Source organism: Cnephaeus nilssonii (genome assembly GCF_951640355.1).
Source record: "Cnephaeus nilssonii genome assembly, chromosome: 7".
NCBI classification, from domain to species: Eukaryota; Metazoa; Chordata; class Mammalia; order Chiroptera; family Vespertilionidae; genus Cnephaeus; species Cnephaeus nilssonii.
In genome coordinates this window covers 67,648,400-67,676,246 of record NC_137078.1, presented here as the reverse complement: position 1 = coordinate 67,676,246, position 27,847 = coordinate 67,648,400, and the positions used below count along the sequence as shown (strand labels likewise).

At 44.9% G+C, this 27,847-nt stretch overlaps 1 protein-coding gene across 1 annotated transcript in view; it reads left to right on the top strand.

The window, feature by feature from the left end:
• The window catches only part of AGBL4 (AGBL carboxypeptidase 4), a gene marked incomplete at both ends in the record, with an annotated part of 953,795 nt that overhangs the window by 900,097 nt on the left and 25,851 nt on the right, over positions 1-27,847 (top strand). The window contains 2 exons of the mRNA XM_079777856.1: positions 17,689-17,841; positions 21,257-21,419. Coding sequence (XP_079633982.1) covers positions 17,689-17,841; positions 21,257-21,419 — 316 coding nt within the window. The remainder of the gene's footprint in view (positions 1-17,688; positions 17,842-21,256; positions 21,420-27,847) is intronic.

The window sequence follows — 27,847 nt, the reverse complement described above, 5'->3', positions numbered from 1 at the left end:
AGTACCATACAAATGTGAAGGATTATCATCTAGCTATTGCTCTCTCAGGTGTTAGGTCCTGGGCTTCTTTTTAAAAAAAGTTCATTGAGTATCTAGGAGAAAGATTTTCTAATGAATCAGAAATGATACCATCCTTCCAGAGGATGGGAGTATAGTAGACGTATACAAAAAGATAGAATAGAAGCCTCTGTTATTGCTGCCTATTTGGTTTCCTGTCTAGTCATCCCTCCCTCGCTCTCTCCCTCCCTCTCTCCCTCCCTCCCTTCCTCCCTCCCTCTCTCTCAGAGTCTCTAGCTGTACTTACATCTGTATTCACAGGCAGTCCCTGACTCAGAACCATCCAAGTCACAGCTGGCTCTCACACGAAGTCCCCTTTTCAGTGGGACCAACCAATCACCTTTCACCACGCAATTTTTGAGAACCTGCACCTTTAAAATAAGAGAGAAAAATAAACTGCAGAATGACCACTGCTGTAGATGACTTGGAAGGGGAATTCTTTCCTTATTAGTTTTAGGACTCTCTCACCCCTTCCTATCCATGTGGTTCCCAGGACTTCCTGAAGATTTGAGCTGATTCCACATATATCTGACACCGCAAAATTCCATCAGTCAAAAAAGCTAGGCAGAGAGCCCTGCAGAGCTGATTTCATTGAATTCTATTCTCCGTGGCTAACCCAGCACTGCCAGAGAGTCCCCAGACAGCTCCAAACGTCCACATCTTGCACAAACATTGCAAAGGGTTCAGGTGCCTTTGCCCTGTAAGCCCTTTGTCTCTTAAATGTCCTTTAAGAAGCAGTATTGTATAGTAAGGAGCAAGTTCTGCTCTGCTGCTTCTAGGCTCTGTGACTTCAGTCAAGTTACTTAACCACTCTAGGCCTCAATGTCAGATTCAACAGGATGAGGATCATACCTCCTATTAGAGCTGCTGTAAGGATTTAGTGATATGAGGCCCAATGTGAAATGTGTAGCACAGAACCTGACTTATTGTATGCTCGCTAAATTGACTCAAAGTGGAGACTCAGATTTATTTTTCCTTAGTAATGAAACATATTGTCGCTGACCTAAACACCCTGTTTTTGTGGTTTGCATGCATGTGTTTGTGTCTGTGAAAGCAGGTGTGTCTGTGCACGTGTAGTTGTATATAGATATATGTTTTTCAATTCAATGCAGCATTTATGACTGCTGAGACACTAGAAGAGTGCCATCCACGGACGTCTCTGTGAGGCAGTGGTCTTCTACACTGTCCATCAGTAGTTACCAGCCACACGTGGCTATGGAGCACTTGCACTGTGGCTCGTGCAACTGAGGAACTGAATTTTTCTCAAGCTAATTTGAATTAATTTTAATTTAAATAGTCACAAATGTTAGTTCAGCCCTAGATCATGCCCTTCTTTTATATGACACCTGAAATAATTATTGTGGTATGAAAACAATTACCTAACACCTGCTATGTTTCTGCACTTGGACATGCATTAACTCATTTAACCCCTGTCAGCTAGCTTCGTGAGAGGAATGGTCTTATTGTCACTTCCCATTTGCTGACAAGGAAACTGAAACTTGGAGGAATAGAATGACTCCTTCGATGTCACACAGCCAGTTCAGGGTTTGAACCTAGACCTCCAATTCCAAATTCCCAGATCTCCTTCCTTTTTCATAAGCTATGGACCTGCTGCCTTATAGCTGTGTTTCCTGTCTACATGCTGTGTAGCCGCTGCCTCGGGAAGCACTCAGCTTGACACTCAGTGGAGTCCTGGCAACAACTTGACCTGTGAGGCCTTCCATTACCTCTCTGAACTCCTGCCCGTGACTGCCTTGCTCATGCTGCTCTAGGCTTCCTTGCTTTTCAGTGTTTCTGCCCCAGGGTCTTCCTACTGGCACCTACCCCAGGCTGGCTCCAGGTGTATGTACAATTTCCCCTTGTTATAAATCAGTCACTCTGACTGCACAATGGAGAGTGGATTTGGGTGCTGAGAGAGGGAAGGAGGTATTCTTAGTGGAAGCAGAGAGGTCAGTTCGGTGGCTACTACACTAGTCCAGACCCACAATAGCCCATGTCAAAGCCACACCACAGGGCTCCTTGCCCAGGGCCTCACAGACTGTGAAGTGCCAGAGCCGGGTGACCTGTGAGATCAGCTAGCGCAAGCTCTTATTTGAAGAATGATCAAACCGAGTCATGGAGGTGAGGAGGTGATTTCCCCATGGTCAGCCGAGTTGCCACAAGAGCTCTCCTTCCCTAATTTGATCTTCCAGCTGCTATAATCCTTCTCCCACATCACAAGGCCTCATAAAAAATAGAAGTGTTACTATCACCAACCTTCTACCTCCATTCCAATCCCATTTTTATTTTTAGAGAAAGTCCCTCTTTTCATATAGGCCACCAAGTCACCTAACAGGCAGGAATTCAGTTCTCCCTAAACAAATCAATTTTTACAAAGAGCGCATCTTCCCCTAGAAGTCTGAGCATGTCCTCCAGAGACTACAGAAATTCATACAAGATGTCTTGGAAGAAGATAGGAAAATTTTATTTCATTTTTTAGAGACACAGAGAAAAAAACACACACAAAAGCCCAAACATAACTTTTCTGATGCCTGATAATATTCTCGCATCTCTCATTTCCCCACAACTATTTTGTCTTAAAGCTCTGGGAGTCTGTGGGAAGCTGCTGTGTGATTTTTATCTCTATGATTAAAGTGTTAGACTTTATTGAGTTCTTTACATCAGCAGCAAAATCTGCAATGCAGGATTTTACATAACACCTCATTTTCTTCTCGCACCATTACTGTTATTAACCTGGTGGCAATAAACAGAAAATACAGCTTTGCTTATGATGTACTCTTTATTTTTATTCCAATAGCAAGAAGATAAGAAAAAGGGTGGTGGTGGTGGGGGGGAGAACCCAGAGAGAATAAGGAAGAATTTTTACTCATTATATCCCTTTGATGTCTGCCCTTCTCTCTTCCAACATTTCTCACAGATCAAGGATGAAGATCGTCTGTGCTTAGGGGTGCTTTCTTTTCCCTCATTAACTCATCCATTTATTCATTCAACAGGATTTCCTTGGCACCTTCTCTGTGCCAGGCACTGTGCTAGGTGCTGGAGATATAAAGACTTTAGGTGTTGGCCAGCAAGGCTTAGTCCAGTGGGAAAAATAGACACACACAGCAATAATAATACAACTGTGAGATGTGAATAATAAAAGTGGAAGGTGGATTAATAGTATAAGTGAAAGAGGGCATGGTCAACCATCCTTAGGAGGTTTAAGGGACTCTTCACAGAGGAAGAGTTGGGCCCTGGAGGATGGTAGATGTCCAAGAGCAGGGCCTTCTTGGCTGAGGGAACAGCGTTAAAAGCAAAGCCCTGGAAGGCATGGAAGAGCCTGGCACTTCCTTTGTCCATTGGCGTGGGGATAGCCTGGGCTGCCTGTTAGCAGACAACAGGAAGTGATTGGAGTTGGAGATGGGTCATCAAGAACCACATGTCCATGTACGGGAAATGATTCCCATCCATGCTGTCAACCCACCTCTGGGCTCCCCCAAAACCAGGCCAAAGAAGAGAATCAAGACAGAATGACACAGTGGGAAGAACTTGTGCTGTGGACGGAAGATCTAGGTTTATCTCTGACCCTGCCACTTCTTAGCTATGTAATCTTGAGCTGCGTATTCATCTGTAAAATGGGGGTGGTGAGAATGAGACAATGATTATAAAAAAGTTGGATAGGTTGTTGATGGTATTTCACGTGTTAAAGGGACGGGGGTAGGGGAGAAAAATTCCAGACAATCCAAAGAGCCAGAGAAGCCACAAATTTATTCTATGTGATTTTGAGAAAGGTTTTTATATAGATGTGGATGAAGGAGACTGCACCATTCTGGAACTTTCCTTAGAACCGAGAGGTGAAGCCTGGTTGTCCCTACATCTTGTCCACCCTTGCTCATCTCTCACAAGTGCTCCTCACTCCGTGCTGCTTTCTGGCTGAGTGGTGCGGTCCCTAACAACCAATTTCTTCTCCTCAGAGAGAGTGAAAGTCTGTAGCAAGGTAATAGATTGAGAAAATCTCTGCCCTCATCCCATTTACATTCCACTAGGGAACCCAGGTGTCTGAGTATGTATATTTTTAAACTCTTGTTCTGATTCTATATCCTATCAAAATGTTCTATATTCATAAAGATCTCTGTTTTCATAGGTAAAACATGATTACATGGGAAGCATGTTTCTTTCATTCAAATATACATGTTTAGGAAACAATCAATTTGTTTGGATCAAAATGACATAACCTAATACCATAGACCATCTAATAACATCTTATTCTAACTGAGGACAAGTACCTACAAGGCAAACATGCAACTCAAACTTATAGGATGCTGACATCCCCAATCTTAGTGAATTGTTGAATGACCCTCCCTGCCACCCAAGCCAGAAATCTGGGAATTAGTCCGAATTCAGATCCCATATACAGCACCATCGTTCTTACTTTATAATAGGTCTCAAATCTATACCCTTTTTCTGATTCTCCCTGCCCCTGCTTTAATTCATCCCCCTATCAATTAGTTCTCAATTGGACTATAACATAAATGTGCTAACTACTCTACATGCCTTTGAGTTTTACAACCTCCACTTCTTCCTCATCACAGCCTCCAGAACAATCTTTCTAAAATGTAAACATAATCCTGTTATACTTTTATAAAAATACTTTTCTGTATTTTCTGCTCTATAGAAAAAGTCCTGGCGCCTTAGTGTCTTTCATTCCTTCCATGAATGGGTCCATGGAAGCCTCTCCAGTCCCTTCCCCCCTTCACTCCTCATGCCCTTCAACTGTGCCAAACCCCTGGAGTTCCCATAATGGCCTGGGTGGGTTTTGGTCTTGGGGTTTTTGCTCACACAGTTCTTCTTGTCTAAAACATCTTTCTCTCCACTGGGGACTCCCTTCCTTATCACCCACTTCGTGCACACCTTGTCTTAACAGTCACCTCCCCTACAGAGTCTTTCCTGACCACCCCATAAGTCAAGGGTTCCTTCAGCTGTACTTTCACCCATCTTCACATACATCTCTCAGAGCACCTGGAGGGCTTACTTGTTTCTTTGTCTGTCTTCCCTTATCACTTGTAAAGAGAGAGGTGGGAAGGGGGGAACAGGAGGAACAAAGGAATGAAGAGAGAAGAGAGAAGGGGAAAGATGAGAGAGGGAAGAAGGAAGAGGAAAAAGAGTAAAGGAACAGATACTGGATCCCTGCCTGTGCCTTTCTTGTCCCCTCCTCCTGCTATGCCCCCACCTACACTGAGTAAAGCAGATAGGAACCAACTTCTTTTCTCCAACATAAAGTTCATATTTTCAGCATGAAAGTTGGCACCCCTGAACACTTCTTTGAAAAACAGTGATATCTACTGTGCCAAATGGGAAGCTGCATTAGCATGGGGAAGCGGTCAAATGGCCTTCGTGCAGTAGGCTTTCACCACAGGGCCATGGCGAGGAAAAGGACCATGTGCTCAGGTCCTGAAGGAGATAACAGGGGAAGGCTGGTGGATGCTATCTTCAGAAGCTGAAGGAAGGAGAAAAACAACAGTGTAGAGCAGGAAGATGAGATGATTGAAAGATAGAAGACTCGCAGGGCATAGTGGGTCCTGAGAAATCACCAAATCTGTTCTCTAAATGGGGAAACGAATGAGAGGAAGGGACGCTAGAACATGTTAGTAGGAGAGCCAAGATGAGTTTCCCAGGAAGAAAGAAACTGATATTTACTGAGGGCCTACACACCCCTAGCTGGGTGGTTGATCAGCTAACAACCTCCTACAGGAGATGTCTCCAAATATTCAGGCCACACATCTTGATTGAATTCCTAATATGTTCCTGGGGGCGTCCTAGTTTCATCAGCCTTTGATTTATAATAAAGTAACATTAACTTTTAATTATGAAATTAAAATGTCCCTTGGCTCACACAGGCTTAAATATTATATCTCAGTCCATTGCTCAGTTTGTCTCATCTTCCTGCTCTTCCCAGGCTTCCTGGGGAGGTCTGGCTCTCCACTTGTATGTATGCACACACTTGCATGAGTTGGCACCTGAATGACTCCCAAGGGCAAGGGTCAAGCAGAGACTTTGAGGTGAGATGTAAGTTGGACTCCCAGCTCAGGCTCTAACCTGCTATGAGATCTTGATAAGCCAGGCTCTGAACTGCGTCTGATAAATAAGGTCATGATCTCCTTTATTTCAGTGGATTGTTGACACAAATGAGTCAATTTGGTGTGACAATGGTTTATAAACTCTACAAATGTGTAAGATGATGATTATTGTTAATAGATGTCCTATTGAAAAAGGAAGAAGCTTCCATTTATGTAAGCTGGATCCCTCAGTCCTCTCCCATGCCATCTAGCTCCTTCGCCTCTCCTTAAATCTTTCACTGCACATGCAATTACCTTTAAAATACCCATTTCCCTGCAAGATTTTGAGCTTGAGGTCCATATTCCTGGTGCCAAGCACAGCACCTGCACTGAGTATCGCCATGTGGTTGAAAAGAATGTATTGAGAGTGTAAATGGCTGCCAGACCATTTGCTAGGTGCAAAGCCTGTTACCTCATTTAACACTCCTGTGAGGTTGGGATTATTTCCCCCAATTTTTAATTGAGAAAACAGGTTCAGAGAAAGAAAGTAACTTCTCCAGGTCATAAAAGTATACCCATGGCTAAGCTGACATGAATCCAAGTCTACCAGACCCCCAAACCACACTACTCTATCATCATTATCATTGTCATGGTCAACATTGGGGTCACCACTCTCCGCTATGGAAGCAGGAGATAGAGGATAGGAGTTCTTCTTTTCTCCTGGGAAGGTCTGCTATGAACCCAAACCTGTGCTGAGCCTCTGGACTGTCTGACTTTTCCAGGCAGAGGTGGAGGAGGGGATAGAAGCAGAGGAAGGCTCCCTTGCCAGCCAGGCCAAAGCTGGCTCCTCCTGGGTCCTTAGAAGGAGGAGATGCAGAGATGCTTCCATTTACATGCAGATTTTCCTGCTCACTGATGCTTAGGACTGGAAGAGCCAAACTGGAAGCAGAAAAATGCTTTTACTCCTCACCCTGCTGCTACTGGTGCTTTCCCTGCCCCCACCTGAGCATTTTTCTCACAAATTCCCTTTGTCTTGTGAGGTTTATTCTGCTGAGGCCAAAAAGGCCACAGGTGTAGGGGCTGGGCCATTCTGAAAGGCTTAGAGATGAAGCCCTTAGCCACTCAGGTTTGAATCTCAGCTCTGCCACGGGCAAGCTTTGCCTCAGTTTCCATATATGATGATAAAAGTGCTTACCTCATGGGATCATTATAAGAATCATTATAAGACCACACATAGGAAGCACTCAATAAATGACAAGAGCTTCCAATGGTGGCATCGTGGTTAAGAACAGGGACTGTGGGGCCAGACTGCTTGGGTTCTGCCAGCAACCACTGTGTGATCTGGGGGTTCCCTTGCAAGTTACTGAACCTTTCAATTTCTCCATTTTCTTATTCATAAATGATGTTTCTATCGGATTGGGTTGTGGGAGGATTCATGAGTGCCTGGCACAGTAAGAAGTGATGTGTTGTTACTACGATCCTCCCTCCAAAGCTCCTCTGAATGAATCTAGGCCTTGCGACTCCTGTTATCACCCCCCCCCCCCCCCACTGCCCCTTCTCCAAGTTCAGAATTCCTGGTCCATTCATTCATTTATTCATTTAGTCACTCTGCAGATGTCGATCAAGCACATTCTGTGTGTACTAGTATATGATATGCCCTCGGGACACAGAGGTGGGCCAGAGTTCACAGGTCACTCCCTCCTTTTCTTTCCTGTCTTGGTTTTCATGAAACCACTTAGTCTTTGCTTCATCCTACTTCCCCAGCCCCTCCACAATCTCCTTTGCTTTTTTCTCTACCTAAACTCCCAACTGTGGTAGCCCCAGGCTGATCCCAGGACCTCTTCTAGATCCAAACTGTCTCCCACAGTGTTAGCTAGCACTCTGTGCTGATGATGCCACCTTCCTATCTGCAGTCCAGTCCTCTCCGCAGGGCTCCATTTTCATACATTGAACTGCCTACTGACACCTCCCGTGTGATATCCGGTATCGGAACCTTGATTCCCTCACTACTATCTCACCTGGGCTTCATCCCAGGCGTCTCCATCTCTTTACATGGCACCACTATCTACTCAGTTGCTTAAGACACAAACCCTTGATCCATCTTTGATTCTTCCTTCATATAATCCATGTGCAGGACCTCTGGAGATGCAGCCAAAATATCAAATGTGGCCTTTTATTTTCATCTCTACCTCAACCACTCTGATTCAAGCTACTATGATCTGTTAGGGAGACTATCTTCCTCCACTGATGCCCCACTAACATCCACTATCTACACAATAGGCAAGGCAATCCTTTACACCCCCCCGCCACCCCCTGCTTAACACAGCTTTCCACTGTCCATGGGATAAACTCCAAACTCTGGCCCCAGGCCCTGAATGAGCCAGACGCTGGGAACCTCTCCCCAGGCTCACCTCCAGATCTTTATCATGATCCAGCCCCTGGCCTTCCTTCTGGCCTTTGAAATGCCACACTTGTCCTTGCTTCAGGGCCTTTATTTGACCAGAATTGTCTTGCCAGCCTCTTGGAATGGCTCATTCTTCAAGGCTCAGCTCAAATGTCAGAGACCTTTCCTGATTACGCTACCTAACGTAGACCCTGCCCCATCCACCCAGTTACTGGTATTTACCATCCTGAGGCTTACCATAATATATTCCTTGCATGCATTACAGTCTGCATAGTTGCTGTTCATGGTCCATGGTCCCCACCTGGGTACCAGCTCCTTAAAGGTGGGAACCTCATCTGTTGTTCACCCCTGTGAGAAATGGCTCACCTGTCCAAATTTCAAATGACGGACTAGGAAACAGCAGCATGGCGAAAATGAGACTTCTAATAACACTCTAGGGCAGGCACCCATTTTACAGGATCACACATAGGGCTTCCACATATTAAGGAACATAGCCTATTTATTTAGGCCCTCCTCCAGTTCCTCATTGCCTGAGTACTATTTCATCACCTATTTCCTAATAGGTCACCTAGATCTTGCTGTTTGACATTGGGTTATGTAAAAAATGGGCTTGGGCCTTCTCTAGTTGCCTCCACCTCCCTTTGTCTAGGGAAGTGGTCGGCAAACTCATTAGTCAACAGAGCCAAATATCAACAGTACAACAATTGAAATTTCTTTTGAGAGCCAAATTTTTTAAACTTAAACTTCTTCTAACGCCACTTCTTCAAAATAGACTCGCCCAGGCCGTGGTATTTTGTTGAAGAGCCACACTCAAAGGGCCAAAGAGCTGCATGTGGCTCGCGAGCCGCAGTTTGCCGACCACGGGTCTAGGGGACTCTTCCTAGGACGTATGCTATCAGCCATGTGTATAGCTCTCATTCTCTCTCCCCACCCCCACATCCTGTTTGCTCTGGGGAAATTCAGCAGCCGCCTGGCCACATGCTGTTTCTTTTCTATGAAGATAAATCAGAGGCATATTTTTACACCCCCAGGTTCTGGAACATAGTAGGTTCATAGTAAATATTTGTCAAATGGATGAACGAATGGAATGAACTGGATGATAAACACTTTAACAGAAGGATATTTTAGAAACCTGTGGAGTTCAGAGAAGAAAGCTGCTGTCCCTGGGAAAGTCACGGAAGGCTTCTTGGACAGGGGCCATTGGACCTGGCAAACGAAGATGAGCAAGATGTTACCAGGAGGGGGAAGGAAGGGAGGAGATAGACATTCCAGCCTGCAGGAATCACACACACAGAAGCACTGAGTAGGAGAACCAGCGTGTGCTTGGGAAGTTGCAGACATGTTTGGGGCTAGAGTGTGTAGAATGGACAGAGGCAGGAGAGGAAGTGTCCGTAGCCCATCCCTCCACTTTCCAGGGCAGGCCTCCTGGTTGTCTTATATGGTTGCCCCTCTTTTTGTCCCATAGATTCATCACATTCTAGTCTGTGGCAGAAATTTCCTCCAGCCACATTCAGGGTGTACTCGAGAGGGGAGGCGTAATACAACTTCCGAATTCTGGACTACGCAGGACCTTTACATGGTTTTGTTTGTTTGCTTTGCTTGGTGGTTTTTTTCAAGAAAGAGTTCTTAACTTTTCTGCAAACTTTTCCTTTCTGCCTAGGACAGCACTCTGACTTCCATAAATACCTACTTCAACTTAAAAAAAAACAAAACACAACAACAAAAGAACCAGACATGGAGGTATTTTAATCAATTATAAAAATAATAGATTTGGGTGTGTGGGGTTTTTTGTTTGTGTGGTGTTTTTTTTTTTTTTTTTTTGCCTGAGGTCCATGGGGAGACTGCTTTCTGGGGTGAATCTCAGCCAGGTTGCTGTCTGGAATGTCTCTAACACTCCTTGCTCCTCCCAGCCCTTGCCTCTATCCCTTTTGGGGAAGCTAAGCCTGATAGGATCAGTCCCCAGTCCCCACTGTCCCCCGGCTCAGAGATGAATGATTCTATATAGAGCTTTCTTAATAGGTATGATCCGGGGATTGCCTTGCTACACACTGCAAGCTCCTGGGAGCTTGTAGCCAGAGGCCTGGGTTTGAGTCCCAGCTCTGTCACTTCCTGCTGCAAAATCCTGGGCAAGTTCTTTAAAGCTCTGGGAGCTTCAGTCCCTCCTCTGTACGACTGAAACTAAGAAAGCAGCTCACCCTTCTCAACTTGCCGTCAGCCCCACCAAGCTTCAGTTTCTCATCTCCGAACCTGAGATAAACCCCTCTGCCCTTCCTGGATTGCATTTCCCTTCCTTCATTGGATTGAATCTGAGATAAACCCTGAAGTGAAGTGCTGCCCAAATGTGAGGGACTCAGCACCACATCACAGCACCAGGCCTGGGCTTTGGCCTGTGCCCAGGGAGTTGAAGCAGGGCAGCAGCTCAGAATGTAGAAAGAAAGAAAGAAAAAACATTTCCTCCCCAGTGTCTGGGTAGAAGCAAACTCCACACTAAATTATGTTGCAAATATGCCCTAAGGTAGTTTTAATTTTATTGGCACTGATTTTAATTTACTCTTTAGGTCCCTGACTGCAGGATGAGCTGTTTGGCTGCTGGCAAGGGGACAGCCCTTCATCGCTCGGTTTTAATTAAGGTTCTTAAGTTTAGAAGGAAGGAACAGAGATGCTTTCCCCACTTCCACTTTCAACCCCAAATTGTAATTAAGGGCCCCACATTAGTGACATGCCTCTTGCTCTGACTTGGCCACAAAAAGTATCGCATGTGACTGCTGGGGAAAAACGTGAAATGTACTAGCTCCTTCATTTAATTCTTCCATCAATCCATTTTCTACTCATTTCTTCGCCAAACTAATGGCAACCTATTATATAGGAGGTCTGGCTCTGTCCTATGGGTTTAAAAAATTTGTATGGTCCCTGTCCTGAAACAACTCACATTTTAATGGGAGATGGAGATAAAGTATTGTTATACCATGTGTAAGCACCATGAGAGAGATTTGTATCTTGAATTATGAGAGTGCAGTGGAAGCTGTTAACTCATCCTGAGGGATGAAATAAGGCTATTTGAATTGAGATTTTGTACCAGTCAGATGAATAATATTAGCTGCTATAACAAGCAATTCCCAAATCTCAGTGGCTTAATGCAGTAAAGGTTCATCAGAGTCTGATGCAGGTCAGGTGACTCTTTTGGCCATGTTCCTCCCAGTGTTCATTCGGGAACATAGGCTTCTTCCTGTTCCTGATACCATTGTTCTTATGTAGCTTCCATGCACATGAACAAGAGGGAATGTGGGTGATTGTATATGAGTTTTAGGGTCAGGCCTGGAAATGGCACTTCTCATGACTGCCCACATCATATTAGATCCCAAATGGCAAGGGAGACCGTGAAATGCCTTCCATGGTCCAGGAAAAGGAGATGGAATTGATGAGCATCTACTTAGTCTCGGTCTTAAATTTCAAGGCTGCATCAGAGTTAGCCAAATAAAGAGAAAACATACCCCTGGCAAAAGGGATATTTATTATGAATAAATGTAGGCATCAAAGTCATGAGCATAGCAGTTCCAGGTATTCTAGGTAGCTTGACACGACTGGAGTATAGAACATCGGACCAGAAGTAGCACAGGCTGAGAGTAGACAGAGGACAAGGACCAGATCACGCAGGGCCTTTTAAAATATATTAAAGGGCTTGGACTCTATCCTCTGGGCAACAGAGCAGAGTAGAATGGTTTTAACTAGGAAAGTGACATGATGTGTTTGCACTTAAAAAGATCATCCTGAAGCAGCAAGGACACAAGGGGAAAAGCTACTGCAGTAGAACAAGTAAGAGATAACGGGATGTGGACCAGACATAGTCCCTGTCCTCAAAGAGCTCAGACAAACAGACATACTTATCAGCTAGATTAGGTCTACAGTAGCAAGTTCCAATATCAACACCCAAGCAGGAAGCTACTTGGAAAAGTATGGGAGATTTATTTTAATTGAGGATGAGAAGAAAGCATGAAACATTTTAGGAAGTCATATCTCCTCTATCTTACCCAACAACCACTTTTAAAGATAAGGGAATTGAGGCACAGTGGAGAGTTGCTACTTGTCCATGGTCACAGATTCTGTTAACATAGAAGCAAAGTTAGATGCCCTACTTCTGCCTTCCACGCTCCACTCTAACTGGGCCAGTACAAGTCTATAAAGCCAGTGTAGGCACGAAACAGAATCAGGATATTGTTGGAATCAGTGTTTATGTCTTTGGCATTTCCAGAATAGTGCTAAATATGTGTAATAAAGAATAAAAAAAGAACTAAGAACTCAAACACAGACTCTATTCAGGTACCCAGACCTTGTTCTGCTTTAATTTCAGCTCTTGGCATCTCAGAGTGGGAAGAGATCTTAGAAACTACTAAAACTTTGACATTGTTTTGGAGGTACTAGCTAATGCAGTTAGACATGAAAAAATTAGAAGCAGAAAAAGTGAAAAAGAAGAGATAAAATTTCTATGTACAGGTGATAAGATTACAAACCTGGAAAATACTGTCCCCTTTATTCACTCCATGTTCCCAGACATCCTCACCTCTTCACTGTTCCTCAAACATGCCAATTGCATGTGACTTTTGCATTTATTTCTCCTTCTTCCTAGAAGACTCTTCTACCTTATATCCTCAAAACTAACTCTTTAATTCCACTCAAGTTTCTATTCTTCCAGAACCCCTATTATGTTCTGTTCCCTTACTGTGTTTTATTTGTCTCCATGGCATAAGTACCTCCTGACATAATGTATATTTATTAATGGATTTATTTTTCTTCTCTATAGAATGTAAACTCTTGTATATTAGGAGTTTCCTGCTGTGTTCATTGCTATATCCCCAGTGTCCAGAACACTCCCTGGTACATACTCCCAGTACCTACAATACTGTCGGACACATAATAGGCACTCAGTGATTATTTTATGAACAGGTAAACAAATGAAAATCCAAGAAAATTAAAAGAGTAATTTATAAATGATAGTAGAATTAGTAAATTATCTGGGTAAAAAATTAACATGTTAAAAACAAGAGCTTTTATATTTGTAAAGAACTACCAGTTAGAAGATTTAATGGAAGAAAGCATCACATACTTTATAAACTGCCTTGGAATCAAAAGAAATGTTCAGAGTTTAAGTGGAAAAACAAACAAACAAATAAAAGAACTTTAAAATTTCCTGCTGTAATCCCCCACAAAAATTGAAGAAGTTGATAGTCAAAATATATTCTCAGATTGGATTGGATTGGCTTGGAAGATTTAAAGCCATAAGAACCAATTCTTCCTACATTAGTATGAAAATCTAATATAATTGTATCACAAATGTTGAGAATATTGACAGAATTTTGGGGAGCAAGAAAACTAAACAATTATAAAGATTGTACAGAAAAATATGCAAGAAAATACAGGATAATTTAGGGAAAGAAGCGTAATGAGAAGAAGCATTCCACATATTAAAATACTTTATAAACTTAACATAATTAAAACTTTATAGTCCTGACGCATAGAAAAATGATTAGAACAGACTAAAAGCCCAAATATAAACCCAAATACATACAAAAAAAGTATATGGTAAAGATGGCTTTTCAAGTCAGTCGAAAAAAGATGTGCACAATTTAATAAGTAGTGTCAGACAATGAAATTTAATTCTTATCTCATACCATAGCCCATGTAAATTAAAACTGGAAGGAAATATTTAAATATGAAAATAAAAGTAATAGAGGAGAAAAGGAAAAAATTGACCCAGAGACCACAAGAGAAAATATTGATAAATCTGTGTAAAAAATATATCATTTAAAAATTCTGCATGGCAAAAAGTACCTGTAAAGTCAAAAACAATGACAAATTGTGCAAAATATTTTTGTACAGCACACAAAAGCTAATTTCCCTAACATCTAGTTTCTATAAATCAATAAGAAATGAAGCTTAACAATTCAGTTTTTAAAACAAAGGAAATGGACAGACAACTCATAGAAAAGAAAATGCTAATAGTTCTTAAACATATGGAAGGATACTTAACCATATAATAAAAGGTAATTATACTAAGAGAAATTCAGATTAAAACTAACCCGCAATGTCATTTTTCACCCATCAAATTGGCAAATTTTAAAAAATTTGATTTCACCCATCTCATCAAGGTAATTGACAATGAGACATTATAATACATTGGTAGGAGTGCAAATTGGTCCTCCCAAGGAGGTTAATCTGTCAATATTTATCAAATTGCAAAAGGGCAGAGGACCCAGAAATTCTTTTCTAGGAATTTATCCTACATGTAATTGTATATGTGTGAAATAGTATATATACAAAGTCAATCACTAAGACATTATTTGTAACAGGAAAAGGTTGGAAATAAATATCCATCAACAGGAGACTGGTGAAATAATTATATGTGGTTGTTAAAAAGAATATATGGTTGTTATGTACTTAGAAAAAATACCTACACGACATATCAAGAGATAAAAAAGCAACTTTGAATGGTGTGCTACCTTGTGTGTGTGTGTGTGTGTGTGTGTGTGTGTGTGTGTGTGCGTGTGTGTGTGTGTGTGTGTGTTGGGAGGCGGGGAGAGGAATACTTCTTGTTTGGGTTTAAACCATCTCTGGAAAGACGCATGAGAGCCTTCTAGGGAGTGAAACTGGGTGTTTGCAGGACAGCAGTGGAAAGGAGATTTTTCACTGTAAATACTTTCATGTATTTGTATTTTTTACTTTTGAACCATGTAAATCAATCAATATAATTTACCCGCTGGTCATTTGAACCACATTAGGTGCCAGGTGTCAGGATGAGGCAGTGGAAGCCACTTCAGGATCATTATCAGAAGAGTCAGGTTCTAGTTCTTGCTCCACCACCAATTCACTGATGAGCCTGCAGCGAGCAGCCTCTCCGCTCAGGGCTGACCCGGGAAAGGTCAGAGAAGCTGGTGTCCAAGGCCCTCTCTAGCTCTGACATCCCGAGATGTGAAGTGCAGTTTTTCCTCCTCCATTTCTTAAGTCATCTCTCTACCTCCTCCTTTCCTCTGCAGCTCATCAAAAGCTCAGAGGAAAGGACAAGCAATTGAAGAAAATAAAATTGCAAGAAGACTTTTATAGGGCTGCTGTTGAATCATTGTGTATTCCACCACCAAAGCTGAAAATGATGAGTTTAATATCACACAGAGCAGTGCATCTTATATGTCTCAAAAGGCAGCTTATGCTACCCAGAAAACTGGGAGTGCAGCAAGGCGTAATGCTTCACTCCAACTCTGAGGCAAATGAAATGACAGTCATCAGGCCCACATTCTAGAAGCAGCATGGTTTTCATTTGGTTTTAACTTCATTGGAAAGTGTCCCAAGGAGGGACAATCCTTCAAAGCGTGGACTTTCCTTTTTTCCCAGGACCACACTCTAGAAAAGGGACAGGCATGTGGCCAGGTTTTGCCTTGGCTATTTCCCTCACTGGCCTCTGATGTTGATAAGTTAACTGTGCCAGGTGTTCAGAATTGGGTTTTAGTCCCAGTTATGCCATGAGTTTGGGCAAGTCCACTCCCCATTGGAGGCCTCTGATACTCTGAGGAAGGACCAATAGCCATCACTTGGACTGATGTATAGGAAGACAAAATTGGATATGAGCGACATTTAAGATTTAAGGAGTTAAAAAGTCCCCAATTCCTGCCAGCTCATTACGGTGTCTGGAGTCTTCTCTCTGGGGTTGTTTGTTGAGTTGTTCTGCACACAGATGCTGAGCAGCCTTCATGCACAGGCACGGGGCTCTTTACAGACGAGCCCTACCTCCAGGGAGCTCATAGAGGGAATGGTAACAAATAAACCACATCAAGCCAGGAAGTGCCTTAAACATGTGTAAGCAGAGAGCAGGGAAAGGCTAGTCACAGGGTGTGTGTTTTCCATGCACTATTATATACTATTGGGGAGTAGGTGTGGCATCATGAAATGAGGTTAAATAAAATAATTAACTAAGAGGTCATAGGTGAAGTTCCAAGAATGGTGCCTGGCATGCATTAAATATGTAGTAAATGATAGTAATCATTGTGATATTTGATTCTCACTGTAACTCTCTGAGGTTGGAATTAAAATAATCACTTTTCAAATAAGGAAGTGGAGGCTCAAAGTAGGACCATGATTTACTCCAGACCCCTCAGCTAGAAATGGCCAGTCAGGGCAAAACCATAAGCATGGCCCTAACTGGTTTGGCTCAGTAGATAGAGCGTCGGCCTGTGGACTGAAGGGTCCCAGGTTCGATTCTGGTCAAGGGTATGTACCTTGGTTACGGGCATATCCCCAATAGCTGATCAATGTTTCTCTCTCATCAATGTTTCTAACTCTCTATGCCTCTTCCTTCCTCTCTGTAAAAAAATCAATAAAAATATATTTAAAAAAAACAACCATAAGCAGGCCCAATCTACACTAATAAAAGAGTAAGATGCAAATTGACCATACCTTCATGATGACCACCAGCCAATCAGGAGTGACTATGCAAATCAGCCCAACAAATATGGCAGGTTAATTTGCATACACAGGCACCAAGCAGTGGGGGTGGGGCAGGACGCTTGCGTTCTACACTGCCCCAGCCACTCCAAGCCTTTGCGTAGGGTGGGAAGGCAGAAAGGCAGCTCAGGGGCTGGAGCAAAGGCGGTGCCAGCAGCCAGGGTAAGGAAGGCCCATTCTTGCACGAATCTTCATGCATTGGGCCTCTAGTGTAAACATAATTATGTTGCCTCAAAGTATTTCTAATTAATCAGAGAAACAAATTCTGCTACTGCGTTTACTCTTGAGTGTATTAACTTTTCAGGACTTGACCAACAAAAACCTCACTTCTTTCAGAGAACTTTGAAGAGGTAGTGCTCTCAGACCTGAGGGCAGGTGGTATTATATGTGAGCAGAAATTGATTTGTACTGTCTCAACCCGTCCAATCACATTGCAAATGATTGCTAAATAGGTAGGGCCAGCTTGAAAGAAAGTGTGTATACACGTATGTGCATGTGTGCATTTGTATGGTATACATGTGGTGCATACATACATGTGTGTGTATGTGTGTTATGTGTATTATGTGTGTGGTGTGTGTGTGCATGTGTGTGGTGTGATGTGTGTGTGTGTGTGTGTGTGTGTGTGTGTGTGTGTGTGGTGTCTGGTTCCTTTAAACTGTTCTCTGTGACCCCAGACTTCTCATTTGTTATCCTCTCTCTCAACAGAAGACCAGCCTGGAGTTCTATATCGACATCCACGCCCACTCCACCATGATGAATGGCTTCATGTACGGCAATGTCTTCGAGGATGAGGAGCGCTTCCAGAGGCAGGCCATCTTCCCCAAGCTGCTCTGCCAGAACGCTGAGGACTTCTCTTATGTAAGCCAGGGCTCCCTCTGGCCAGGCCCAGCCTCCCCCGGCCCACTCCCTCCGGCCTTCCTCTCTGTCTCTCCCTTAGTACAGTTTGGTTTAACATTCACAAAACACCAGCTCTGTACCAGGTCATGCGTGGATGATAAAGACAGAGGTAATAAGCCGTGCCTGCCTTCAGGCCGCTCCTCACCAGTGGGGAGGGAGATTCTGATGTGGCAGCAAGTGCTTGGTTTGTCTGAGGAGCTGGCATTTGTGTAGTTGATCTGACTTCAGCATTAAGACAAGAAACTCACTGAGCAACTGAGCACTCAGCACATGCCAGACCTGCCCCGGGTTGGTTTTTACCTGCCCCAGTTCCATTAGTAGGAGCCTGTCATGTCTGCAGAAGGGGTTACACACACACCATTCTCTTCCCTCATGATGCCTTCTGTGCCTCAGTTTCTTTGTCAGTAATTTGTGGGTGACAATTTCCTGCCCTGCCTGTGTCATAGCTTCCTGGGAGAACAAATGCAGCAATAGATGGGAAAGCACTCTGCAGGCAGAAAAGACCTCAGCAGGCCCCAGGAGTGTGTTACTACCCACCTCCCATGCCGAGGAGGCCTGAGAGACTGTAGGCTGGCGGTTAGAATAATTTGCAGCAAAAGCAATATTGGAAAAGGACCGGGAGAGAAGATAAGGAGGGGAGTCAGCATGTGGCATGGGGACAAGGGAGATAGTTTGTGCATTTTCCTTTGTTTTGATACCAAATCTCTGAGGCCTGTTTTTCCCATGTGGACAGAGGTGGGGTGAGGGTTGGGGGGTGGCACAAAGGTGAGAGCAAATTTTGAGATCGATGAACACTGGCCTTGCCTGTTGCTTCAGGCTTGGACATCGGTGGAGATGATAAATTTCTCCAGGAGGTAAGATGCACTTGGAATCTCAGAATCTTTGACTGCCAGACCACAAGAGGATGGGGGAGATTATTTAGCCCAGTTTTCTCTTTACATCTACAAGACCCCTATGGCCCAGCGAGGTTGGGTATATATAGCAAAGTCCCTCAGGTTTGGTGGTATAATCCAAGCAGGTGGCTCCCAATTTGCAGGTCTGGGATAAAAGCAGCCATTTTCATTTGTGTGGGAATCTCTATAGGATGGTCAGCCCTGTATTTTTGAAACCACTTCAATTCCAGAGCAGACTGTGGTATCCTGGATCAGAGACCTTCACAGGGGTAAGGTTTCCAGGGCCAACAAAAGGAGCACGGTCTAGGAGCTTTATTTCTGGCCTTCCTGATTATGTTTCTGCATTGAAGCCCCCTTAAGGGCTTAAGGCCGAGGTCAAAGCCATCTACCCTAGTCTAATCTCTGTTTCCCCTCTTCCCTGATCCTCAGTGCCCAACTCTAAAATGAGAGTTGGATTTCACTATGTGGACTTCAACAGTCTTTTAAGATCTGATATTATATGATTTTCTGATCCTTTCCTTTACCACAACACACACACATATTTCTGTTTCTTTCCATGTCTTTCTGTCTTGTTTTGCTCTTTTCTTTTTGTCTTTTTTCCTTCTTCCTTTCTGTCTTTGCTTTCTTCTCTTACTTCCTGCTTAATAAGACACACATTTTTTTTTTATTATTAAAACCACCATCTCTTCATGTGCTTAGATCTTCATGGGTCAGCAGAGATGCTTGTAACCACAAGTGAACTGACCCTCACACCTCTGGGAAAGAGGTTTATTTTATTTTTTAAATATATTTTTATTTATTTCAGAGAGGAAAGGAAAGGGAGAGAGAGATAGAAACATCATGATGAGAGGGAATCATGGATCGGCTGCCTTCACTGGGGATCAAGCCCGCAACCCGGGCATGTGCCCTTGACTGGAATTGAACCCGGGACCCTTCAGTCTGCAGGCCGACGCTCAATCCACTGAGCCAAACTGGCCAAGACTGTGAAAGAGATTTTATGATCACCTCCACTCTACAGATGAAGACACGAAGGCCAGTTGACTCCATGTCACAGGTTCTAAACAGGGGCATTGAGGCACTGACCTGTTTGCTCCTTCCTCTACCTACTGTGATGAGTGTGGGAGCGCCCAGTGAAGAAGTCGCCATGATCCCTGCTCTCTGGTGAGGCTGGGCGTGAGGTCAGCCATGAGGTTGGCTGTGGCTAATGGGTGGGGAGCATTGTGAAGGAGTGCAGTGGGTTCTGAAGTCTTTATCCCTTGGTTCAAGTCTGTCCTGTATCACTTACTTGCTCCATCTCTGAACCCCTTTCCTCACCTTAGAGGGCCAAAATTATAACACAAACCAAAGAGTTTTCTGTGTGTTTTTTTTTTCATTAAATTTATTGGGGCAACACTGGTTACTATGACTGTATCCTCTATTGTGTGCTTACTACCTGAAGTCTAGTCTCCTTTCCTCACCTTTATTTGACCCTGTTTACTCTCTTTGTCCTCTCCACACCCCCGTCCCCTCTGCTAACCCTCCATTCTGTTGTCTGTATCTATGATTTTGGTTTTTTATTTGTTTTGTTTGTTCATTTATTGCTTTTATTAAATATCCCACATCTGAGTAGAACCAGTTTCCATCTGACTTATTTCACCTAGCGTAATACTTTCAAGACCCATCCATGTTGTCACAAATGTCAGTATTTCATCTATTTTTATGGCTCAGTATGTACCGCATCTTCTTAATCCAATCACCTGTCAAAGGGCACTTAGGTTGTTTCTGTGTCTTGGCTACTATAAATAATGCTGCAATGAACATAGGGGTACATCTATCTTTCCAAATAAGTGTTTTTAAATTTTCCAAGTACATACCCAGAAGAGGAATTGCTGGATCACATGGTAGCTCCATTCTTAATTTTTTAAGGAACCTCCATGTTGTTGTCTATAGTAGCTGCACTAATTTACAGTTCCAAGGGGGTTATTTTTGAAGCCTAAATGAGATACTGCTGTAGGGGAAACAATATGATTAGGTTGAAATCACTGCCTAAATTTTAATTCTGATTTTCATCATAATACAATTGCTTCTCTTTTTTTAAGTTGTATTTTATTGTTTAAAGTATTGCATATAGTATTACATATTGCTTCTTATTCTCTGTCCACGTTCCTTTGCTCCATCTGTTCCCCATTCAGATTTTCCCAAATACAGGGATGGCCAAAAGCAGTGTTTCCCACATGCATGACTGGAAACCTACTTTTGCCTCCCCGCTCCCCCCCCCCACCCCCCGTATTTGTTAAATGTCAGTTACTGTGCCCCAGGAGCTCTGCCGGATGCCTTCATTTTAATGCTGTTTGTTGAGTTAATTAGTCATCCTAATAATCCTGTGATGTGAGACTAATATCCCACTTTTCAGGTGAGGAAGTTGAGGCCCAGAGGTAGTGTGCTCACAGTCTGGTAGCCCAGGCGTCCTGCCCTGACTCTCTGCTCCTCCTTGTCTTTCACAGTCCAGCACATCCTTCAACCGGGACGCCGTGAAGGCAGGCACTGGCCGCCGCTTCCTCGGTGGGCTCCTGGACCACACTTCCTCCTGCTACACCCTGGAGGTCTCCTTCTACAGCTACATCAGCGGGGGCACCACAGCCGCGGTGCCCTACACCGAGGAAGCCTGTATCCTTGGCAGGTCCCCACGCTGCCCCGGGCCAGCCCACAGCCAGGCCTGGCAGGATTTACTAGACAGGTCAGGAATTTGGTCTCCACTGCAGGTGAGGACTGAGGCTCCGGGGTGAGGATGGAGATGGCTGGCTCTGCTGGTGGCATCTTTGCATTGTCCTGTTTCCCCCTCGCACTCTAATGGACGCCCTCTCCCAGCTGCCTCTGCTATGCTTCAAGTCTTGGTCAGGCACCTGGACCCATGGCCTCCCTCTACTTTATGCTGTGCCCCCCCTCCCCTCTACTCCCTCAGAGAGAGAGAGTCTTCTGCCATCTAAGGAGTGTGAGCACACAGGCAGGACCATCCCCGGGGCTGCTGAGGAAGACCCTGATGGTCTTCACTCCTCTTTCTAACCCTGAACATTTAAAACTATATTTTCTCTTTTATCTTCCATCTTTTTATTCTCTTGCTTTCTCGTTTTCTTTTCTTTCTGCTCACTATTTTTCCTTTTACGTATTTCCCACCCCCCTTGTCCCCTCTCCTTCTATCTCTCCCTTCCCTCCTGTTTTGTGTGTTTCTTTCCCTAATTCTCACGACCCCTTCCTCCCTCATCTCCCTCTGTATTCCCTCTTATTCCCATCCTCCTTTCCTCTCTTGCTTTTCACTTTGCCTCCCTTCCGCCTTCCCTCTCTTCCCTCTCATCCTCTGCACATCTTGCTCTTTGCATTTCCTCTGCCAAATCGCCTTTCCTCATACAATTTATCCGAAAACCCCCAAGCATGTCATGATGAAATTAGAGGTTACTTTCTAGCTTGCTTAAATTTTTAGGGGTTATTGAGTCAATCTAATTTCCTGAGTGTTGATTTTAATTTCAAGGTCACTAGGATGAGGGTTGTGACAGATTCTGACAATGTCTGTTTTCCTTTATCGTTTTGTTTTTGGATTGACCCATTTCTCCTTTCCTAAGTTTTCTTAGAGAAAGAATTATAGTTGAAGGAGGAGAAAGGAGAGGAAATAAATTAACTGTGTATATATTCAAATTCTTCCCCAAAAGTGGAGGTGCTCCTTTTAGCCTTTATTCAACCCATGGTGTTTATGGAGTTTCTGCCATACTCTGGGCAGGAAAGCATCCTTTCTATTTGTGATGTAACTTTGGACTAGTCGGTTGCAGCCTAGTGGTTCTGGGGGGGGGGGTCCAGTTCCCTAGCTGGGATCACGGGGGCAGGGTGACAAACCCAGATGGAGGGGTGAGCAGCAGGTCAGCTGGGTGTTTGAGAAATGTTCCAGACCCACAGAGCACTGGAGAGATTGTGAGAGAACCAAGGGTCCCTCCCTGCAGTCACCCAGACTGAGGCAGTCATCTTGAAGTCAGCTTTCATAACCTTTAACCTCGGCCTGGCAAAGGAACAGGCAGAGGACCCTTGGTTTCTAAAGTCCTGGCCATCTATCATGTGCCACACTGCCCGCCCCCACATCAAAACACACGCCCTTGATCATGTATGGCCCATGCCCTCTCTATGATCCCCTAACTCCTGTAACACATGCATAGGTCACATTCCACACTGCACCCTCCGGCTTTGTTCTACATGATATTGTGGCAAAGGAGGTAGAGAGAGTTGCCTGGTAGATTTTGAGCCTGTGCACCAAAGGGGATCCCACAACCCCTGTACATAGTGAGGTATGAGTTTGTGTACAGGAGCCTGCGCTCAGTTTGTGGTTGGTGTCTGAGGTCAAATTTGAGGCTTCTCATCCTTTCTCAGCACCTCTGACATGCTTTTGTGTTGAAAGTAAACGTATTTCTCAATAGAGTGTCTTCCCACTTAGCCCAGGCCACAGTTCCCTCCCCTCAGTGCCCAGTCCTTATTCATCACATGTAATACCACCAGGACATGCAAGAATCAGATTAGGGGCCCAAGCTAAAATGCTGACCAAGAAGGCATGGTTCCTGACTCAGAGCTTTCACTCTCCTTGGGGAGACAGAAGAGGAAAGAGGCAACTATAACATACGTATATGATGAGTTCTGTGGGGAAGGATTCCAGAGGGCCGTGGAAAACTTTCATTTAGTAAATTTGTGTTGAGTGTCCACCACAAACAAGTTAAGCTCTAGGCACATGGGATGTAACAGTGAACATACTAAAAACAAAAATGTCTTTACATGACCTCCCAAACAGTTTTGGAAGGTCATGGAAGGCTTCCCAGTGCAAGTGACATCTAAGCTGAGGTTTTTTTTTAATTAATTTCTTTATTGATTAAGGTGTCACATATTTGTCCTCATCCCCCCATTCCCATCCCACACCCCTCCCCATGGATGCCCCAACCCCCTGTTGAACTTAACCATTGGTTAGGCTCATATGCATGCACACAAGACCTTTGGTTGATCTCTCCCCCCTCCCCCCACCCTCCCCTATCCTCCCTCTGAGGCCTGATAGTCCGATCGATGCCTCCTTGTTTCTGGTTCTGTTCTTGTTCATCAGTCTATGTTGTTCATCATTTCCCCTAGATGAGCGAAATCATGTGTCACTAGAGATATAAGAATTGAATGTGAGACGAGCAATAATAGTTATGCTGACAGGCAAATGAATCAGTCTGTAGTGAGTTTCTTTCTGGACCAACAGTTCTTTTGAGACCCAATATCAATGTCCACCAGTTCCTTATGAGTACATGTCGGCACTGACCCCTCAGCTCTGGATGGTGGACAAATGGTGGTAATGCAGGTCCGACTCCCTCTGGTTTGGTCTCAGCTGGACCTAGGGGCATGGCTTCACCCGGATCCAGGGGCCCACAGCCTCGCCCGGACCCGGGACCCAGCCTCACCCGGATCCAGGGGCACACGGCCTCGCCCAGACCCAGGATTCAGTTTCCCCCGGACCCAGGGGCGCATGGCCTCACCCGGACCCAGGGGCGCGTGGCCTCTCCCAGACCCAGGGTCGCCTGGCCTCACCCGGATCCAGGGGCCCACGGCCTCACCCGGACCCGGGACCCAGGCTCACCCGGATCCAGGGGCCCACGGCCTCACCCGGACCCGGGACCCAGCCTCACCCGGATCCAGGGGCCCACGGCCTCACCCGGACCCGGGACCCAGCCTCACCTGGATCCAGGGGCACACGGCCTCGCCCAGACCCAGGATTCAGCTTTACCTGGACCCAGGGGCGCATGGCCTCACCCGGACCCAGGGGCGCGTGGCCTCTCCTGGGCCTGGGACCCAGCCTCACCCGGATCCAGGGGCACACGGCCTCGCCCAGACCCGGGATCTAGCTTCCCCCGGACCCAGGGGCACGTGGCCTCACCCGGACCCAGGGGCGCGTGGCCTCTCCCAGACCCAGGGTCGCGTGGCCTCACCCGGATAGAAATTACCCAGATTGGCTGGGAGTGGGTTGTTAGAGGGAGGACACTGCAGACGAAGAGGGGAGGAGGGTGTCGGCAGGAGCTGTGCATGGCTTAGTGTGGCTGCAGGACTTCAGATGAAGGAGAGGCTGTAAGGAATTGAACTTGAACATGAAGGTAATGGGAGCAATAGGAGGGTTTTAAATTGTGGTGGAAGCCACTCTGGCTACAGTGGGAAGGACAGACTGGAGGGGCCAAGCCTGTAGTTGGAGACATGCATTAGGAGGTTGCTTTGATCATCAGGTCGGAGGTGATTCAGGCCTCAATTCTGGTGGTGCCGTGGAGTATTTAGAATGAGGGGACTTGGTACGTGATTAGAGGGTGTCAGTGGGAAAGAGGTGCTAGTGATTGGAGGGAGGTAAGGGTGACTGGTAGGGCTGCACATGAGCTGAGCAGGCCATGATGCTGTGAGAGCCGCCGTCTTGTTCTGTTACCCAGGGGATGAGAAGAAAAACCTAGAACTGCACCGGGGAAGCTCGGGCCAATTCAACACACACACACGTGTGATCTAACCTGGCTCCCAATCGAAATGCACTTTTTAAAACCCTCCTCTCATGACAGAGGGAGACTTCAGGCAGACAGATTGTGGTCTGTGTTGGCTACTGGCTCCTCCTCCCAGTCAGAGAAAGAAATGACATGATGGTCTGATGGGAACGGCACTGTGGTCTGGGAGGAAGTGTCCTCTAGCCTGGGAGGCAGGGGCCTGGATCCTGATAGCAGCACCTCCCAGAGAGTGTCCTTCGGCGAGTCCTCTAACCTTGCCTGGGTTAGCAACATCATCTTCACAAAGGGACTGAGGGCCTTTCACTTTCCCACCCCTGCTATGGGGATTAAATAGAGATACTCATGAAAATGTGAGGAGGTATTCCAAGAGAACAGACCTTGGATTCAGACAAATCTGGGTTTGAATCCTGGCTCAGCCACTTGCTACATATGTCACCTTGGGGAAGTTACATCACTTCAGTGGACCTCGCTGTCCTCATCTGTAATAGGACATAATAATACTTCACCTCACTGAGCTGCAATGAGGTTAAAAAAAAATAATGTGCGTGAGTGTGCACTGTAAGTTAAGTGACTATTGGTTAAAACATTGAAGGGATGTATGTGACTGTGGATGAGGACCTGTGTTTATGTTGAAGACATAGTCAGGGCTGTTAGAGCAAGAGGCCTGGCTGTGCTGGGAGGGCTCCCAGGGCAAAGGGCCTTGGAGGAATCACCATAGTTAAGGGCCTTGACCTCAGAATGCCACACAGTGTGTGGGGGTACAGTTCCTATGGTTTGTTTTTCGTGTCAGTCATCCAGAGCACCCTCTTCCCAGTATCAGGTGTGGGTTTCCCAGAGGGGCCTGGGCACGTGTAAGATCAGAGAAGGCTGGAAGGGAGGGAATCCTGAGGGGCCTTGCACCCAGGCTCACAATAGTGCTCACCTCCCCACCCACCAGAACACATGTGTCTGTCAGTCTAGTTTTTCTCCCTAAACATGACCAGGGCCTTCCTCCTAGTGCAATTATTTAACCACTCTGTCTGCCTCCCATTCACCTTGGAAATCTGAGCCCTGGTTCTCTTTCTGCAGGAAGCCTTTCTTCCCTCTCCCTCCCCTCAGCTTCTTGATCTGTAAAGGGAGAATAGAGATGTTTTATATCACAGGCTGCGTTGATGGTTACAAGGGAGAATGCAGATGAATCACTGGGCACACACTCGGGCGCCATTGAATATTAGTTCCCCTGCCCTTCCTCCCTGTTGCATGTTGTTTTTGTTGTTGTTAAATGATAAATTCCTGAGAACTTTAGACCATTCTCCAGCAAACACTATTTACATTTTACTGTCCTGCAAGTAATAAATTGCTCTGTTCAAATGATTTGAGAGGCGGGGGGAGGTGGGCATTTGAGAGGAGAGAGAGAGGGAGATGCTAAACTGGAATCATAAAATAACCCACAGCTTCTGTGGCCTTTGTTTATGGTCTGGTCACAGCCAAAGGAAATAGCTCTTTGACAAAACGGATGCGAAAAACATTGCGAAGAGAGACCTTTGGGCCTGAGCAGACTCGTTTCCACAGTCTTATAGCTGGGACACCTTAATCAGAGAGTGCTGGCTCTAGGTGAAGGGAATGATGTGTGTGGCCAAGAGAAGATGCAGAGATCTAGGACTCAGGTTGTTGGCTTGGTCTCAATTCAAAGCCTACTATATCCTCTGAAACACACACCAGTCATTGATGATGTCATTTATTTTATTCATCCATCCAACAGAACTCAGTAGACACCACAAAGTTTCATCCTCAGTCCCTGGTGATCTGACGGTCACCTCTGTTGGGGCACTACACCCCTCCAGTGGCCCTCTTGTCTGAACATGAGCTAAAGGTTGCATAACTGGTTCTCTGGTTTCCTTTTCCAAGTCCTGCATGGTGGGTTTCATACTTCACTTTAAAATGTGGTATCTGGCCCTGGCCAGGTAACTCAGGAGGTTAGAGCATCATCCCACTATGCCAAGGTTGTGGGTACAATCCCTGGTCAGGGCACATATGAGAATTAACCAATGAATGCATAAATAGGTGGAAAAACAAATCGATGACTCTCTCTCCCTTCCTCTATCTCTCTCCCTTTCTCTCTCTCTCAAATCAATAAATAACAATTAAAAAATAAATAAATAAAAATAAAATTTTAAAATGTGGTATCTATAGACTCAGGATCTCAGCTAAAACCAATATTAAGTCTCATTTTAATAATGTGTTCCAATATCTAACAGATAAGATTGAGCATTATTGGTGATTACTTAGGCATGGGATAAAGAAAGAAATCAAGGAATATGCCAAGCTTTCTTGATTTGAACAACACAGTGGGACCAATAACTTACATACAGACTGTTGGAGAAAGCGGTTGAGGAGGGGGATATTTTGAGCTTTGTTTGGGATGTGTTGAGTGTAGGGTGGTCATGTCAAGTACAAATAGAGAAGTTTGGCAGGCAGGTGGCTTTATGGGCGTGAAGTTCTGGAGAGAGCCTAGACTTTGGACAGGCTTATACTAGATTTTTCTACCATGTACTATAGAGTCCTAACGAGGAAAGT